At 37.7% G+C, this 19,909-nt stretch overlaps 1 protein-coding gene across 14 annotated transcripts in view; it reads right to left on the bottom strand.

The window, feature by feature from the left end:
• CPQ (carboxypeptidase Q) overlaps window positions 1–19,909 on the bottom strand; it is a 492,586-nt gene that overhangs the window by 366,976 nt on the left and 105,701 nt on the right. For 4 of the 14 annotated variants that reach the window (XM_077943876.1, XM_028852784.2, XM_077943879.1 and 1 more), the window contains one exon: window positions 3,628–3,749. The exons of 9 other annotated variants lie outside the window; for them this stretch is intronic. In XM_077943876.1, coding sequence (XP_077800002.1) covers window positions 3,628–3,727 — 100 coding nt within the window. In that variant the 5' untranslated portion in view covers window positions 3,728–3,749. The remainder of the gene's footprint in view (window positions 1–3,627; window positions 3,750–19,909) is intronic. One more of the 14 variants, XM_077943877.1, reaches the window with a different exon arrangement.

Here is a 19,909-nt window from a genome sequence, read left to right as displayed (position 1 = left end):
TTGCCATCCTGGAGGCTGAAAGCAGCCCTCATCAGACACCTAATGCTGGTGCCTTGATCTTAAACTTCCCAGACTCCAGAACTGTGAGAAAACAAATTTCTGTTCTTTTTAAATTATCCAGTCTCAGGTATTTTGTTACAGCAGCACAAACAAACTAATACTTTTCTAGTCTTCACAATAATTCTTTGTTGTTTCCCTACCTTTATATCGTATCCCCACCAGGCTGTTTAACAGTCTGTGAAGTTACAGACATTCTTTATACTGGTCTGATTTTGCTCATACTGTTCCCTTTGTTGAAAGTTCCCTTTAATCCTTTCTCCATTTAGAGAAATCACAATCATGATGCAAGATCCAGCTCACTAGTCTCCAACTACCAGGCAGACCTATTTCCTGCCTTTCCAATTGCACATTGTATGCTACCATTTTTGTGTCTGTCACCCTGCTAGACTACATCACTTAATGGCAATAATATTTTACTTTTATAAAATTCACCAAGCATGTTCTCTACAACGAATGTGTTTGTCTTTGCATATTAAACAAATAGCACAATATCTATTAATATTTATAGAATAAATGAATAAATTCATCAAACAAGTAGTTATATTTCACAATAGAATTATACAGCTCTGATTCATCATTTTAACAATCACTTTTTCTGCACCAGACATTTATTTGCTCCTTTAAACTACAGTCTATCCAGAAGTTTCTTTTATAAAGGGAGTAAACAGACCTGGGACCTGGTCCTGGCTGTTCCTCTTTAGACACTTGACCTTGAACAATGTACCTGAAATCTCTCTTTATATTTAAAAATGGGGTTGCATTTCTGCTGTAACATTCTATTATGGATTTTCTTAATTAATATCAATTACACTTTTCTTTACACTCCATGTTAGCACTTAACTAAATCGCCTTATACCAAACTCTTAACTGTTTCATAGTTAAAAATCACCACTTGATCTACTGTTTTGCTGTCTCCTGCAACCAGCCAGCTGAAATTGAACTCACACAGATCAATAAGGGTGTCCTTTGTCCCTAACTCCAATGAAAACATTTCCATTTTGATCATATCTGACAAGTAAAACATTTTATATTGTTGACTGCCTCTCCTTCCAAATACTCTTTTTCCTCTCGCCCTGCTCTGCTTCTCACTCTCTTCTGTAGGGTCACTTTCCCCATCTGTCCTTTAAGTTTTAGTAATTCCTAAGGCTTTCTCCTTGATCTTCTTGTCCTACTACATACTTTAACTGGCAAAGTCATTCACACCAAGGCACCATCTATCATTTGAACTCATCTATAAGTGAATGAGCTCTCTCAAGTTGGACATCCCACAGACACCCCAAACTCAATACGTCCACACCCCTGTCATGAGTTTTCCTCCAGAGTCTGCTCTTCTCCCAGACTCTCCCTTTTGGTGCATGGCACTTCCACCACCCCATCATCTGGGACCATTTTGGACACCTCACTCTCTTTACAACTCTATAGTCAGTTAATCAGTAAGTGCTCTTAAATTTAACTCCTAAGTAGCCCCCAAACCCATCCTTTCCCATGGGCCTTCCTCTCCACCTTTGTTTCAGTCATCTTGCTTCAACCTGAACTACCACAATAATCTCCTAACTGATCTCCCTGCCTCCAGCCTCCTCTTCTCATATGTTCTCTTTGTTACAACAGTTATCTCTCTTCAAAAGAAATTCATTTTTTTCCTCCTTTGTTCAAACGCCACAGCATTCAAGATATACCCTACTCATACCTCTACTTATACCTCTGATAACACTCTACTGCATTTTCCTCCTTAAATGTCTCTGTCTCCCACTAAACTGTGAACTCATTGTGGGTAGAGAATGTGTAGAATCCATGTTTGAACTCCTGGGATTTAGTATGGAACCGACAGTTAGTAGGTACTCATGCCTACTAAAAATGTGGTAGTAAGTGAACATAGGTAGGCAATATAGGAGGTGATACCTGAATTAGTTTTGAAAGGCTCTAGCACAGCCACCAGGCATACGATTAGGGAGGAGAAGTGGATGTACATTCTACACTGAAGAATAGTTCCCTCTTTATAACCCAAAGAACAGTACTGAATACATCTCACATGCTTTGTAAATAGGTACTGTCTTGAGCTGAATCTTTCTGTGTAAACAAATGGTTGCAAAATACAGAACCATTTCTTCTTATAGTCATTCATGTCCTCCTGGGCACCTAACATACTACCTTGCAAAGTAAGCATCCAGACTGTACTTTTTGATATGAGTTTTCCAGTATCTATTTTTCACATGATGGGGGATAGGAGGGCAATACAGAAAGAAAGGAAGAGACCAGACATAAGCCTTTGCTTCCACTGCACCCTCAATTCTATCTGCTTAAAAAGAAAAAGTCATGGGGTTTGCAATCCTTAGAAAGTCCCACCTAGAAACAGCTGCTGAAAGCTAAATAAAGTCTATAGATTATATCAATGGCAATTTCCTGGTTTTGACATTCTACTAGAGTTGTAGAGATGTTCCATTGGGGAAGCTAGGTAAAGATCACAATAGAATCTCTCTGTATTATTTCTGCACTTCCATAGTTATTATTTAAAAAAGAAAAAGGAAGTCCTACCTACTTGATTTTTTAAAAGTTTAAACATTTATATATATATATATATATATGTGTGTGTGTGTGTGTGTGTGTGTGTATACATATGTGTGTGTGTGTGTGTGTGTGTGTATATATAACGACACTCATTTATATTTCTGGAAATAACCACAGAGTAGTGTACCAGAACTGTGTCTACTTTTATTAGAATCAGACTGCAGGATATGTAAAAAGGACCATTCCAAACTCACCTCTCCTACCATACTGGACTAGAATTCACCTGTGTCCAATAGTTTTGCCATTACTTTTCCTAAGAGCCATGATAAGGAAGCTTTATTTCAAATGTCTCTGCTACTGAACATGACATCCTGAATAAAGTATGGGCATTAGAGAAACATGGGAGAAGGAGTACCGAAGAAAGAAAATTGAATTCAACAGTTGTGCAGAGGCAGCTCATGACAGTCCTCCTTCTTGTCTCACTGGTTCTTGGAGTTACTACAGTGATAGAAGTTTAGTGAGATGATGGGAGCAGGGCAAATGGTATAATGATTCTTTCCTAAAGGGAATCCCAGGAGCTCTGGATGAGAAAGTGTGGAGGTGATAACCCGCTGAGAGAAGTCCACCAGTAGACCCCTCTCCTCCCACTGGCCACACTCTCAGACATCATATGGCCATTTCTCTGCTATCCCTCCTCATCCTGGCAACGTGGGCTAACTCATTTTGTGTCCCCGACATCTTACTATTTACATGTGAGGTTTTAGTTTGCCTTCTTAGAAAATTAATCAAGCTCACTTTACTATTCTTTTCTCCACCTTTCTTTTATCCCTTTCAAGTTGCCTGAATGTATAAAACAACAAAGCCTAAATTCTTACTGTTCAAAAGGAGGCATCTTTGCCATACAGCTAGCTGAATGTAACTTGCTTTTGACCTACATCACGATGGGACTGAGACGAACAAATATGAAGCTCCCTTCATGCTGCTTAAGAAACAATGGTGAAACCCCATCTCTATCCACCCACCACAAAAATGCAAAAATTAGGCAGGCATGGTGGCACGTGCCTGTAGTCCCCACTCTTCTGGAGGCTGAGGCGTGAGAATCGTTTGAGCCCAGGAGGTGAAGGCTGCACAGAGTCAAGATCACGTCACTGCATTCCAGCATGGGCAACAGAGCCAGATCCTGTCTAAAAAAAACAAACAAACAAAAAAAAAAAACAAAAAAAAAAATTCCAATAAACAGAACCAACTACGAACTCTAGACAAATTTTGTATTCATGGCTTGCAAAATCTATACTGAAATCCAAAGAGGTTATGAAACAGCTCTTGCTCCTTTTGTTAGCTGAGGATGCTAGGCTGACCATGAGGGTGGCTGCCCTGGAGAACAGGGGTCTATGATCTGTGATTCTGTCACACATGCACACACCCACAATCAGCAGTTATAACTAAGCACATGCAATCAATAAAAGTACAGATAAATCATGAAAAACGCACTTAGGAGCCAAACACAGAGTGGGTAGCCCTAGGAATGAGTGATTCTGAGATCCTACGATCTGAGAGAACTGAAAAATGGGAAGAAAGGAAATGGAATTCTAACCTCATAAAGTGCTAGTTTCCCAAGACTTGGATACCCCCAACATAAGAGTAATAGGAAGTACTTTATTTCTCCCAATAAAACCAGTGAAGCATTTGTCTTCGATCTGGCAACATTAAAAAGCTATTACAAGGCACAGCAGCCTTTCCAGAGACAGGGGAGAGAATATAGGCCTCCTTGAATCAGATGAAGTGCAGAAGTCTTTCAGAGATTCTGCTGCAGAAAACTATAAAGTTGGAGATATATAGATTCAATTACCATTCAAGCAATAATGGGTTGCAGTAAGCTGACTGTACTCATGTGTTTTAATTGCTAAACAGTATGTTTTCCCCATGTTATCTTCCCCTAAACTCGTTAATAACAAGTTCTGGGGAACAGTCTGGTAGAGATACTAGTAATTTCCTTTGGATCATGCCTTTCAGTTTTCCTAACTTTAGCCAGGCTTCCCCATCCCATAAACACTAAAGCAGAAAGCCCCTCAATGAATCTTGCTGCAAATACAGTTCTTGTTACAGCCCAAGCCAGAAGGCTTGTTCAGCAAGTCACTTACTGCAAAATTTGCTATTAAACCTGTCAAACAGGCATATATGAAAATACTGCTTCACTAAACAGCTGTTAAGTTTCATGAGCTTAGAAAGAAAACACCGTCTAGCTACACACTGTTAACAAAAATTCACCATTCCGTTTTAAAATCTGATATGCTGGTACAATTTTCCCTAAATCCTAACATTTGCTCTCTGCTATGAAATGGCTGCCACACAGAACCATTCGCAAACACTGACTGAGAACACAGACTTATTTGCAACAGTGTGTGCTCTCCCCTGCAATAGGAACACAGAGCATCTGTTGCTTCAGGCTCTTGCACAGGAAAAAGAGCAGCTCTCCATAGTGTCAAGGGGAAATTAATGCGCCAATTCCTCTCTGTCCCAATGGTCAGACATTAATCAAAGGTTGCAAAAAAAAAAAGCTGTTAAGCCAAATAGATTAGCCATAATGGAGCTAAAACAATTATTCAAAGTGCTTAATCAGTCAATGTAAAATAAAACTATTGTAGCACTACATCAGGGCACAGCCAGGAAAATTATACTGAGGAGAAAGAACATTCATAAAACAAGTTTTCTAGGAAGTGGCAGAAGCAAGATGATACAGCAGGTGTTTCACAGCAGGAAATTAAAAAGGTAACTTTAAAAAAGGGAATTAGGAAGACACTTGGAGAGAGACGAATTTGGAGTCTGGAATAAAAAGACCATGGTGGAAACTACATCCCAGGCTGGAGGTGAGAAGGGAGGAAAGAACTAGTATAAAGAAATATGGGGCTGCTCACGGTGGCTCACACCTGTAATCCCAGGACTCTGGGAGGCTGAGGTGGGTGGATCACCTGAGGTTAGGAGTTCGAGACCAGCCCGGCCAACATGTGAAACCCTGTCTCTACTAAAAATACCAAAAATTAGCCGGGCGTGGTGGCGCGTGCCTGTAATCCCAGCTACTTGGGAAGCTGAGGCAGGAGAATCACTTGAACCCGGGAAGCATCGGCAGAAGTAAGCTGAGATCACATCACTGCACTCCAGCCTGGGCAACAGTGAGAGTCCGTCTCAAAAAAAAAAAAAAAAAAAAAAAAAGCATAGGTAACCAGCTGAAAGGGATTTTTCTTCACCAGCAACTTCTATATCCAAAGACTAATTGTTGAAAAGAGAATCATATTTATCAGGAGAGTCAGTGTATAATTTAAAGGATGATGAGGATGGACTTAAAAAACAAAAGATACTTGGAGCCCAGGTGCCCACTGCCAAAGTGAAAGAGGAAAGGAGAACTGGTTTCCTCTAGGGAGTGCCAAAAACGGCTTGGGAGGAGGACAGAGGGGAATCAAAGGTACCACAGCTTATCTTGATTTTTGTGATTTATTTCCCGAGGTCTCACTGGAAAGACAAAAAGCCCATCTTCAGGTCACTCCAGTCGCTGTTACGGGAAATGAGGTGAGGAAACACTAAGCTGGGAATAGTCAGCCCATAATTGCCTTGAGGTCTACTAAATCTGTGAAGGACCGTCCTACTTCCTAAATGTAGTGCGTTTGATTTCCCTCCAGAGAACGCAGGAAATTGTCCCCTTTGAAACAGATGAGAAGCTTTGGATAACATCAGATTCTATTGGAAAGCCCTCGGGTAATGAGTCGGCAGCTCACAGACTGAACAACAGTGTCTGATACATTTAGTAGCGGATGAGGGGAAGTTTGTTGTGACAGCTGTGCAGGAAAAAAAAAATCTGAAGGTTAGGTGGATTTGCAACATAAGAAGGTGATTTCAGTTTGGAAAGAGCACAGTCTTCTTAGGAGCGGAGAGTACACAGAAAAATAAACCAAAGGATACACAGAGCGAGAGAAAGCAAAGTGTACCCAGCTTGCCTTGGAGTTTTCTGCATTGCTTCCCTGCATCAGAAATGCCTGCTGGCCAGTCAGAACGCCCCCTAAAGTCTGTTACACCATTTGCTTTCACGGCAGTTAGGGCCCAGCCAAGAGTGGGAATACTGTACTATTTGTAGGATACACAGCTCCAGAGTAAACCTGAGTTATACTTGAAGATGATTTTATTCTCCACTTAGCATTCAGCTCTCTCTCCTCTCCACTTGGTTACTAACGCATTCTTTTCTCACCGGTCCCCACAGGCAGGGCATGAGGACAGATGATGGCTGCTGCCTGCCCCTGACACACGCACAGGGCCACACTGCTGTTCTGTTCCACACCGCCCTACAGAGGCTGTATTTGATTCCCATCTTCCCTCTGCCTCCAGCGGTTGCTCAGAGGACCAGCCACTTCCACTGATGAAGTGTCACAGAAGCACACGAAAGACATAAACACAGCCCAAGCCAGCATCAGAAGAAAAAGGCCCTAACGAACTAGAAGCAGGAAATAAACACTGAGTGACAGATATGACAACTAAAAGCCCTCCAAAAGTCACCTCTGTGTAATGTGCCACGGAAGTCACACTCCCCACTTGATGGAGGTAGGAGGGGAGGAAAAAAGAAAGGAAAGATGAAAACCAATATTGACCTTTCCCCTAGCAAGCACTGGGCTAAGGACTTTAATATATCTCATCTGATGTAATCCTCAAAAGCAACCGGTAAAGGATGTCATTTCTTCCAAAAGAGAGATTCAGAGAATTTAAGTGATTTGCTCATTGTCATACAGTAGTAAGAGACAATTTCCCCCACTTCTTTGAAGAGGTAACTCTTATTCACCTTTTGGGAAGCCTTGCCTGACCCTCATGATTTGGACTGGGAGGGCCTCCTACAGGTTCTCATATTACTGTTCAGGTCTTGCTCCATCTTACACAACACTCTGCATTAGAATTGCCTGTTTATTTCTCAGCCTCCATCTCTAGACCAAAAGTTCATTGAAGGCAGAGGCAATCCCTTACTTCAGTATCTCCAGGGCTAAATGCATTGCCTGGCCTGTGTGTGCTTGATGAATGGGGGGCCCCAACTGAGAATCCACTGTTCCATGCTGTCTCTGGAATTTTAATTTAACCAAGTGCTTAGCAAAATGGAAAAGAGTGGGTAAGAAGACTTTCAGGATCCTACTGGATAGTCTCCATGGTACTATTATACTACTACTATGTGGAACATGGGTTTGGACCTGTGAAATAGGATGTTTAAATGCAAGTAACTATACAGCATCATGGTATTAACTATTCCCTGGTTGAAAATAAATAAGGCTGAAATGTTTATGTTTGACTATAGGGTTTTTTTTTTTCCCCAGGCTCTTCTCTGTTAAATAATAATAAGCAGTAGTAAGCCCTGCTTTCACCTTTAGAGTCCCACAGACACCAATTATTCACACTCAATGTCACAACTTCAAAATGTTTAAGATGCTCTGAACTTTGGTGGGTTCTTTCTTTTAGAGATGGGAATGAAAAGAGAGCCAAATCGCCTTGGCCCATGTGTTTGAAAGTCATTATAGCTTCTCCACCATAGAACCCTGCAATCCTGCTCCAGCAGTCTTGTTCCAATGTCTGTTTCCAAACTAGAAAATACATGACTTGACCACCAGGAATGCTTGTACCAAGTCCAAGTCCAGAGCAGAGTGGCTCTGTCTGGGCTATCGCCCCTAATGCTCTGTCAATTAGCAAAGTCTAATCAACCCAGAAAACCAGCAAAAAGAGGTCACCCAAACAACTAAGTCCAGACTGCAATAAATCTGCTTCTAGTTACTGTTCTTTCTTGTTCCAGACAATTTAGGTATAGATTTTAACAAAGGCACGTGCAAAGGCTGGTTTTACTGAATTTCACACCCAGTTGGGGAAGCCAATTGTGGACTTGAAAAAAGTAGCCTCTAGCAACTAACTAGAACCAAAGCTGGTGGTTTCATGCTATATTTTGGGGCTATCAGTAAGCACTGTGAAGAGTCTCTTTTTAGTCCCCTGTCTGAATTGACTACTTCCTAAAGTATACAAGAAAAATAGTTGTCCAAGTGCCATTGGGATAGGGGAAATTTTAATAGGCCTGAACGTTGATCAGTAACAGTCTTGTAATTTTTCACTTTAGTCTTGGGTTTTTCATATTTGGCCCAAATTTTTTTAATCACTTTTTTAGCAGCTGTATTGAAATATAATTAACATATAACAGACCGTGCATATTTAAAATATATAATTTGATAAGTTTTGACATATGTTTATATCCGTAAGACCATTATCACAGTTAAAATAATGAACATATGTTCCTTAACTGAATGAATATATGTTAAGATAATGAACATATGGTAAGGAACACTCCCAGAAGGTTCTTCATGCCCCTTGGTATTCATTTCCTCCTACCCTTCTACCACTGGCACAAGGAAACCACTGATCTGCTTTCTGTTATTGTACATTAGTTTGCATGTTCTAGAATTTGATACAAATGGAATCATTTAGCATGTTTGCATCTTATATCCGGCTTCTATCATCCAGCATATTTATTTTGGAATTCACTCATGTGGTAACATTCATTAATAGTTCATTCTTTTTTATTGCAGAATAACATAGATATAACACAGTTCATTTATCCAATCACTTATTGATGGAGATTTGGGTTGCTTCCAGTTTGGGGCTATAACAGATTAAACTCCTATAAACATTTATTTGTACTTTTTGTATGGGCATATGCTTTCATTTCTAGTAATAGAATGGCTGGACCATGTAAGTATATGTTTAACTTTTTAAAACTGCCAAGCTGTTTTTCAAAGTGGTTGTACTGGTTTACATTCCCACCAAAAGTGTATGAGAGTTCTAGTTCCTCTATATGTTCACAACACTTGATATGGTCAGTCTTTTTCTATTCCTAATAGGTGTGTATTAGTGTCTCATTGTGGTTCTACTTTACATTTCTCTAATGACTAATAATATTGAGTATATTTTCATGTGCTTATTTGCTAGTCACATATCTTTTTTGGTGGAGTATCTGTTCAAATCTTTTGTCCTTTTTTATTACGTTACTTTCTTATTATTTATATCTTAGAGTTTTTTATATATTCTGGATATAAGTAGTCCCATATCAGCTCTACTTTTTGCAAATGTGTGTGTGCGTGTGTGTGCATATATATATATATATATATATTCTCCCTGTCTGTGGCTTGTCCTTTCATTCCCTTAACAGTATCTTTTGAAGAACAGAAATGTTTCATTTTGGAGAAGTCCAGTTTGTCAATTCTAAAATGTATTATAAAACAGAATTAATCAAGACAGTATGATATTAGAGCAAAGATAGACAAATAGTTCAGTGGAATGAAACAGAGACTCCAGAAATCAACCCATATTCATATGGACAGCTATTTCTTGAGAAAGGTATAAAGGCAATTCAGTGAAAAAGGAGCTTCTTTGCAGCAAACCGCACTAATACAATTGAATATCCATATGGGAAAAAACACTTTCATCCATGAATTATGAGCTCAGTTATGTAACCCCCAAATTCATATGTTAAAGTCCTGACTTCCAGTACCTCAGAATATGACTGCATTTGGAAATAGTCTTTAAGAAGTAATTAAGTTAAAATGAGTTCATTTGGGTAGGTCCTAACCCAATATGGCTGGTTACTTTATAAGAAGAGGAAAGTTGGACAGGGACAGGCAGAGAGGAGAGACTACACGAAGACACAGGGAGAAGAAGGCCATCTATAAGGCAAGGAAAGAGACCTCAAAAGAAACCAACCCTGCTGACACCTAGATCTCAGACTTCCAGCCTCAAGAATTGTGAAAAAATATATTTCTATTTTTTAAGCCACTTAGTCTGTGGTGCTTTGTGGCAGTCCTAGCAAACTAATACACCACACTTCTTACTATAAACAAAAATGGACTAAAAAATTGATCATACACCTAAATTTAAAACTCTAAATCATCAAAACTTCTAGAAGAAAACCTTTGTGACCTTGGGATATACAAAGATTTCTTAGATACAACACTAAAAGTATGGTTCATTGAGGGAAAAATTAATAAATTGAACTGAAAGCACTTATAAAGCCTTTTTTCTCCCCCGTGAAACAATCTCAGATGCCCAGATATAAAACAGACATAAGCAGAGCTTCTTGGGAAGGGGGGCAGAGAGCATGGATACTATTTCCTTAGTCCCTCCATCACCGTCCTCTGTAGCCCCTAAGATATCTCTACAGAATTTGCCACCCCAAAGAATGAAATGTGGAAGTCATTGAAGTTTATTAACATAATGTTTGGATCTGCCCAAAATAGTAACCACTAACTGTTATTGAGAGGCTACTATGTGTTACATAATATGATAGATGCTTTCTTATATTATTTTCTCTTTCAATCCCATGAGGTAGGTATTATTTATGTTCACACAGGAAGACATTAAGGCTCTCACAGGTGGTCCATATCACAACTGCAATCTGGACCCAGTTTTGACTTCCAAATCCATGCTCTTTAGACTTCCAGTGTTCAGGGACACCTCATACACAGTGCCTTAATTCAAACATAAAAGATAAGAACATGAACTTTCTGTGTACATAAACCACTTGTACAAAATAATTGCCTATTCTTAAAAAATGAAACTTTTATTTCTCTAGGAAACTAAGCTCCAGCTAAAAATAATATGTAATGACCATCCAGGATATACTTCCTATAAAGCCACAGCGGCACGTGCTGGTATAATAGCATAGCTGTTGAGCAAATATTCTTGGCAAGCCCCCAATGCCAGACACACATACTCCTTCCCTGCTATAGAGCAAGTGGCTCACAGAGATCTGTGGCTGATGAATTCTATTAAAGGCCAAAGCAAGCTAGTTACATTTGCTACGTTCAGAAGGGAGACAGAATGGCAAAATGGTTAGGAAGGTCACACAAATAGTAAAGAGACTGAGCCCTGATTAGACCCAAGGTTTGATGCTGTTAGCAGAGGTAACAGTTATAATACTATCTCAACTTTATAAAGTCCTAAGGACTTAATACCACATTGTCTCATTTAATTCCCACAACAATCCTGTGAACCAGGCATTATGAATGAAGCATTAAAAGATGAGAAAGAGCCTTAGAGATGATAAGTGATGTGCTCAAGGTCACACAGAAAATGAGGGACAGAACCCTGATTGGTACCCAGATCTGTGACTGCAGAGCCAGTTCTTTGAACTACCACTATAGTCTACCTCTCTCAGGCAGAGGAATAACAAAGAAAACAGGCAAGCTCTTCATCCTCCCCCTTAAATCCCCTACTCCCATTCCTGAGAGTAGGGCAATCAATCTACCAGTCACCTTGTAAGACCTTACAGAGGAGGCTCCCCATTAGAGAAATCACTCCAGGACCACTGGGAGAGGAAAACTAAGGGTGCTTAGAGCATAGGTGCAGAAAGCCCTGCTCTTGAAGGCAGCAAAGTCATTTCTGCAAGACAGCTTCTCTGTCTGGCAGTTTATCTGCATCTGATGGTCATCACAGAGTTCAGGCTAGCTCGTGTGTATCAGGAGCTGATGTGCAGCTTTCTTCCCACGAGCCAAAAGCCTAACAAGCACAGCCTTCTGTGCTCAAAACTACCTTGGATCAGGAAGGCCTTAGAAGGAACAAGAAAATGCTTGTCACCCACCACTTCCACACTTTGACAATATTGCATTAAAGATTTAGAAGGAAGGTTTTTACCTGAAAGTCATTAACAGCTGCTTATTCCCTATGAAGTTTCAGGCAAAATGCTCAGCCACACCACAGTTTAATCAACACACATCCTAACTGAGACTTTTACAGCTTTAAAGCTGTAAAATCTAGAAGGTTTTGCCTCTCTCCGACATAATTACAAGTTCCATATTTTTGCCTAAGGCTAAAATGTAAATCATTTCCTGGTACACCACAACTTCCCAGCACTGACTGTATAAGGCAAGGCTCCATAGAATTTGAAATTAAAAACATCATTTTCCTAAATGTGTGTGTCATTATGATGTTTACCAATGTATTTTTGCTGGTTTTTAAGTCCCAGTTCCTATATATTTCAGTTGAAGGCTGCTGGCATTGTGATATAAGCTAGGCAATGTAGCCTAAAACTTGCCACAGTTTTTCTTCTCCTTGGGTTCTCTTATGAGTTCCTTTATAGGGCTCCAGAGTACTGGTTATAATGCCTTATAATCACCAGGGTCTAAATTCATCTCTGTTCCTTAAAATCCTCCTTAAGCCCTTTAGAAATACTGCTCCTTCTCATTAGCCCTTAAAACATCAACATTAGCCCTTGAAACATCACCACTGAGCCCACTCCTACTTAAGCACAGAGGAGAAAACATGGGCTATGAAGTCTGACAGACCTGGCTAAAAATCCTGACTCTTCCACTTAGAATCTTGCATACAGTTCTTTACCTCTCTGAACCTGCGTTTCCTCCTCCATAAAGTGGAAATGATAATACCAGACTTACAAGGTTCCTGTGATATGGGTTTCTAATGGCCACTGGGCATATAGTAAGCATTCAGTAAATATTAGTCCCCTTCACTTTCCCTGCCTTTCTTACCCATACAGCTCCGAATTTTACCCTTGACAATATGCCCCAGAGCCGTAAGAATCACAAGGAGAGCTTGTAATCACAGCTCTGGGAATCATGAGAAATGGAACAGCCTTTCTGAGCTATGCTATGTTGAATATCTTCATAGGCTCAGTCCAATAAAACCACGAGGGACCCACATGGCTAGGGCTGAGGTCTGAAAGCAGGGAAACTTGAGTTCCAACTGCAGTATAGTCCTAGGTATACTAGGACTAGCTGTGTGACTTGGACCAAATTACTTAACCTCTCTAAATTGCAGTTCCCCTCTATGTAACTGGGGGAATAATAACAATTCCTACTTTGCAGGGTTATGAGGAGTATTAACTGAGAAAATATATACAGAGAGCCTAATATAGTAGCTGGCATGATGCAAATACTCAGTGGTAGTGATCATTTGCTATTACTAGCAGTGACAGGGAGCATGCCCTTGCCATACTAGCTGAGGACCTGGTTCCTAGTCAGCATTCCACTCCCTTACTCACTGCATGACTTTGGACAAGTCGCTTAAATGTTCTGCACCTCAGTCTCCTCATCTATAAAACAGAAATGTTAAGAGAATCTCAACATTCTTCACGGTGTTGTTGGGAGTATCAAATAAAATAATGGCATAAAAGCACTCTGTGAAAGATACAGCATAGAAATTTTAGAGGGTATTATTATAATACAGATGTAATGGAAATGCTAATGGATGCTAATCATAAGGTCCTTAAGTTCACCAAAAAAATAAGTTGGTCTGAATAGGGCTTAACTGAGTACAAAAAATATATAACAATCATCCCAGAAGCATCCATTAGCCAGAAAATCACACTTCAAAGAAGGGTTTTAATGCTTCATACATATTTATGTGGTCTATTTCTGATTTTGGAATTCAACAGCCCATTTTCCTAATAATAAAATCTCTTCTCTCACTGGAGGTTTGGGGGAAAGGGAAAGAAGGAAACAAGAGAACAAGTTGAGCCTCCTGAAAGCAGACGAAAGGTAGGGCAGGGATGGAGCAAGGTGAGCAGGTGAACAAGCCCATCCTACAGAACCCCTTGGGCAGCAAGCACGGTTACTGGCAAGGTCCCAGGAGACGAGACAGGTGGCATATTCTTTCCCTCACCAAAAGACAAGGGAGCAAGAAGATGAGGACTCCGTAGGAGGCGTCTGAGTTCCAAGCTCTCCATAGACAATATTACTCGAACTTTGTCCTTTTCCAGGGTTTACCTTTGATGGAAAAAACAGGAGTAGGAGTTCACTTCTATCCCCATCATGAAGCTGATCAGCTTATCAGTAGGTATGTATGAAGCATGTAATATATGGAGATATAAAGAGTGAGACTTGGCTCCACCTTCAAGAAATTGGCTCACAATCTGGAGGCAATAAGAAGACTGGTGAAGGACTTTTGGCATAAAAAGACTGGGAGAGAAGATGAGATGAATTAAGTGAAAGACAATTTAATTCAACCACCTAAGATAAATTAAAAACACAAAAAAAGAAAAAAGAAAAAAAGAAGAAGAAGAAGAACTAAAGAAAAATCAATAGGGCTACTTGAGATGCCTAGCTTATCAAAATTCAGTAACAGACTAATGGTTGGACTTCTTAACATGGCAGCAGGCAGCAAGCTATTATGTATGATAGGGCCTCTCCCCATGTCCCATTATAAAAAATCATGCATGCATACATACATGCACACATGCACACACCTTCATTGACTGGCAAAGTATAGAAAGCCAAAGATCAGAATTACTATGAGTGTAAAAATTCCGTTTAATGTATCATCAGGAATGGGTTGGCAGGTGCAGTTTTAGACCATACATCACATATTTTATTTTTACAACCACATAAAATGGATGATCCCATCCATTCTGGTCTCAAAAAATATAAGAAAAGATGTTGATTACCCATAGAGTCTACACCGTGTTTCAGAAGACAGGGGCTACATTGGTGAGAAATATAGTGAGCAGCAACCAGTCTTAGGGGAACTTTCTTTACTGTAGTCATGGACTCCTACATAAACCAGTTTTCCCATTCCATGAGCTCTACTTATTCTACTTTTGCTAAAAGACCTCAGATCTCCTAACTTAGCAAAATAATCAGCGTGAGTAGAAGCACAGTTATTTAGAAAAAGCTATATAAATAGGAACAAAGAGCTCATATTCTGGAAGGGCATGTGAAAGAGTATTAATTAATGTTTTACACTATTTAAACAACTTCAAATTACATGCAACCTTATAGTTTAAAAAATGCAAGAGTTGTATTAATTCACCTAAATCCATGACAGATGAATGCCTGTTAGACATTAAAAAAAAATCAAATTAAAATTTTAGTTTAAATCTGAGCAAAACATGTGAAGCAAAAAATAATTCACCTATTATTTTTGTTAATAAAGACAAAGCCTGGATAAATCTCATACAATTCAAGAATGAAAAAGTAGAAAAAGAGTCAACAATGGGATTATGGAAAAAAAGATACTTCAACAACAGAGAAAATAGATAACACTCTAAAACCTCAAAGAAAGAGAAACTTCTCAAAAGAGTTTTCTCAGTGAAAATTTAAACCAGTTTTGCTGTCTTCATAAATATGTAAAAGGTCATCATCTCTATGAAACAAGGTCAGAACACAATAAATAGAGAACAAGCTGAAAATAAATTGTCTAAAATATGAAAATATAAGGAAACCCAAAACACGATTGAGAGTTTAAAAGCATATTAACAACAATGAAGAACAGAATGAAACTGAAGAAAATATAATTTGTGACAGAGCATTCAGGTTACCTAGAAAGTAAAGAGAATCAACTTGGCATCAGGCTTTTTATCAGGAACGGTTAATGCTGAAAGACAAAGAAGCAATGCCTTCAAATTAGTAATAAGAGATTATTATTGTTATTATTACTATTATTATTGAGACGGAGACTTGCTCTGTTGCCCATGCTGGAGCGCAGTGGCATGATTTCGGCTCACTGCAACCTCTGCCTCACAGGTTCAAGTGATTCTTGTGCCTCGGCCTCCCGAGTAGCTTGGATTACAGGCAAGTGCCATGACGCCCAGCTAAATATTTTTGTATTTCTAGTAGAGACGGGGTTTCACCATGGTGGCCAGTCTGGTCTCAAACTCCTGACCTCAAGTGATCTGCCCACCACGGCCTCCCAAAGTGCTAGGATTACAGCCATGAGTCACCACGCTCAGCTGGAAATTATTTTAAATCTAGAATTCTGTACCTACCAAAACTATCAGTCAATCATTAGGACAAAATAAATACATTTTCAGAAAAACAATGACCCAGGAAGTTTACCCCCCATGTACCCTTTACGGAAAAAAAATCACTTGAATAACTGTACTGAAGGGGAGGAAAAAGAAATGTTCTTAAAAGGGAATACACAGGATCTAAGAAACAGTGAAACTAATCTAGAAGTGAAATGAAGAAAAATATCAGGGTGACAGCTTTGAAACAGACCTAGAAATAGAGTAATACTTACTAAAGCATTAAACAATTGCAAGATATTGGCAATATGGTAAAAAGATACGTGTGTCTTTTCTCAAGAAAAAAGGCAATTAAACTCAAAACATTTCCCAAGAATGGTCCAAGTATGAAACAAGTTAAATCATGACAACAGTCTGAATAATGGATGAAATATTAAAATAGAAAGAGAAAATCCATTTAATCTTGACCTTTAGAGCATTCTCCTTAAAGGGGCATAGATGTTGAGATGCATCGCTTTCTCTACATACCCAATATTCCTCAAACATGAAATGAATATTTATATAACCATTATATCAAAATTCTACCAGTTTTTGACTTTCAGAATTAACCTACAGACAAAGCAGAGAAGATGTAATTAGAATTAGAGAACAGAATGCTCTAAACATTCCCCACATAAAAGTGATAACATAGCTAACACGAGTCAGACGGTAGAGAAAGGAAGACATAGAGGATGCTAAATTGGGAAATTCATTCCCCAAGAGTCAAAAAATAACCAAGAGTCCAAAAAATGTTTCAAGTTGATGAATCAAGAAGTTGGAGGTTAAGTATTTTTAAGAATTACAAAAGTTTCTCATCTAAGAAAACAATTACAATTGGGAAGAATTTGAAAAGGAAAGGTAAGGGTAGTATAAATAACTTGAGCCTTACTCTTTCATATCGAAGAATCAATAGATAAAGTCTATAGTTACTAATTAAGAATGAAAGATCCAAACACATTATTTAGAGTTATGGAGGTAACTATTAGAAGAAATAAAAAGCATTCAAAAGTAATTACAACTGAAATGTGAGATTAGAAATGGGGAGTCTGAACACAAATTTCACTTTTAATTTGATATCCTGCTGCACTAATTGAATTTTTATATCTTGGCATAGGTGTTACTTTCAGGACTTATTTCTTTACTAAAATTTACAAGCCAGAGTTTACTTTTATGTTTGTGTTTATTCTCATAGAATCATAATTTATGCCAAATATTATGGCATAAAAAATTTTAAGTTATTATAAGGATAAATAAAATGATAAAATTTAGATTTGAGAAGGAAACAAATTTATTGCTGTCTATAATAGATCAAATAAACCACAATAAATAAAAATTACTTTGAATTAATAATTATATACTTTGTGCCCTTTGAAGATTATAAATTTTAAAATCCATATGAAATATTTATAAGACTTGACCTTGCAATTGTTCACATGATTAACCTCAGGACTTTCAAAGTAGCAGAAATTATAGACTACATTCTTTAATCACAATGCAGCAAAACTAGAAATTAATAACAAAATAATTTAATGTCCTATGAATAAGTATTTTAATTTGACTTCCTAATTATTGTATCAAGTGAGAAATTTAAATTGATAAATTTTACTTTAAAATAATGAAAGTAATAATTAAGTAAAAATATACACATTTCTGACAAAGCTGTACTCAAAAGCCAAATCCACTTAGAATAACTCTGGAAGGAAACACAAGAACATCATAATTGTGGTTACCTCCTGGTGAGGGACAAGAATACTAAGGCAGGAGAATGAAGAAAATTCGCTATTGTCTGTAAGTCCTTTTGTATGCTTTGAGTTTTGTACAATGTGCATAAAGGACCACAAAATATAGAACTATTTTTAAATCAAATCGATAGACTTGAATATTTTCATTACTAACCAAGAATTTTGTTTTAAAAGAATTATTCAATCAATTCAAGAAGCTAGCTAGAAAAGAAAGAAAAAACAACTACAAAAAAACAGGAAGAATAAAATACAAATCTAAGGCTAACAGTGATGAATTTTTACACAATCAAATAAATAGATGGAAGAGATAAGTAGATTCAAAGATAAGCAGAAGAGGTGATTATCTGGGAAACAAAGTTTTTAAATCAACAAAGTTCTGACAAATCTAAATTTTTTGAAAAAGAAAGATACAAAATAAGAAAACGGGGGAGGAAATAAAAACATTTACCACTTACTATGTGCCACGCACTGTTTCAAGTATTTGGCACAGATCATTTAATTTCATTTTATTTACCAACAGATAAATAAAACATATTTTAAGAATTAAAAGAGAACTCCACTCACAATCACATTTTAACAAATTTAGAAATTTCAACAAAGTGAACCATTTTCTAGAAATAATTATTAATAACATTGATTCAATATTATAAGAAAGCTGAATATCCATGGAAAATTTAGCAAATGTTATTAAGGGATAATTTGCAAAACTGGTTCTAGGCCTTTCACGTTTTCAAGAAACTTATGAGACCCATATTATATAATCCATTCCAGGGTACATTAAAGTAGGAAAAGCTATCCTAACTCACTTTATGAGGTTAACATAACCCTGATAACAAAATATGACAATGATTAATATTCCAAAGAGGGTTCTGTGGAAATTAGTGTCACTTTCTGAGGGGGGAACGGAGTCCATTGTGGGTTTGCTTGAAAAGCACTCCCTTAGAGATTACAGCATGTATTAGCATATTAAAGTCTCTGAGAAATCTGAAGCAAAGAAATTTGTTAAAATGTTTTAATCTGCCTTTCTCAAGTGTATTTGACCATGGAACCATTTCTTCCTCATAACATTCCTTCTTAAAATGCATTTCAAGAAATATCCTTCCAAACAAGTTTTATTTATGAATATAGTTGTGAAAATTCTAAATAAAAAATCTGTAAAATTAAGTCAAAGTATATTAAAGCAATAACCCAGCATAATCAAGTAGGGATTACCTCAGAAGTGCAAGAATTGTTTAATATTAGAAATATATTAATATAACACATTGCATCACTAGGTCAAATAAGAGGACATAATTATAAAAAAAGAACAGATGATTTGATAAAATTCAACACTGTTTTTTTTTTTTTACTTTTAAGCCTCACTAGGAAGCTAAGTGTATTTCCTAATTTCTTTTAGGCCAATTGCCTCTTAGCTGCAAATTATTAAAGGTGCTCTCATTAAAATTAGGAGGAAGGTAAGGATGTCCAAAATCATACTAACATGCAAGAAAAGAAACAAGATACAACTATGTCGAAAGGGAATAGAAGTTAGAATTATTTGCAGAAGGCATGATTGCTTTTCTAGAAGATACAAAAGAACCAAAATCAATAATAATACTCAAGAAAATCACTAATTATAAAATATATATTCGAGATTCAATTTTCTCTATACTAACAACAATTAGAAAACATAATGAGGGAAAGGTCAGTACACAATACTTACAAACTATAAATTTCTTAAGCAAAACCTTGAGGGATGCAAGATAGAAGAAAACTTAAACAAATGGAAAGATAAAATATGTTCCTGAAGAGGTAGACTAAATAATAA

The sequence above is a fragment of the Macaca mulatta genome, chromosome 8 (genome assembly GCF_049350105.2).
Source record: "Macaca mulatta isolate MMU2019108-1 chromosome 8, T2T-MMU8v2.0, whole genome shotgun sequence".
NCBI classification, from domain to species: Eukaryota; Metazoa; Chordata; class Mammalia; order Primates; family Cercopithecidae; genus Macaca; species Macaca mulatta.
The sequence above is the reverse complement of the archived record's forward strand: the minus strand, read 5'-3'. Positions and strand labels throughout refer to the sequence as shown.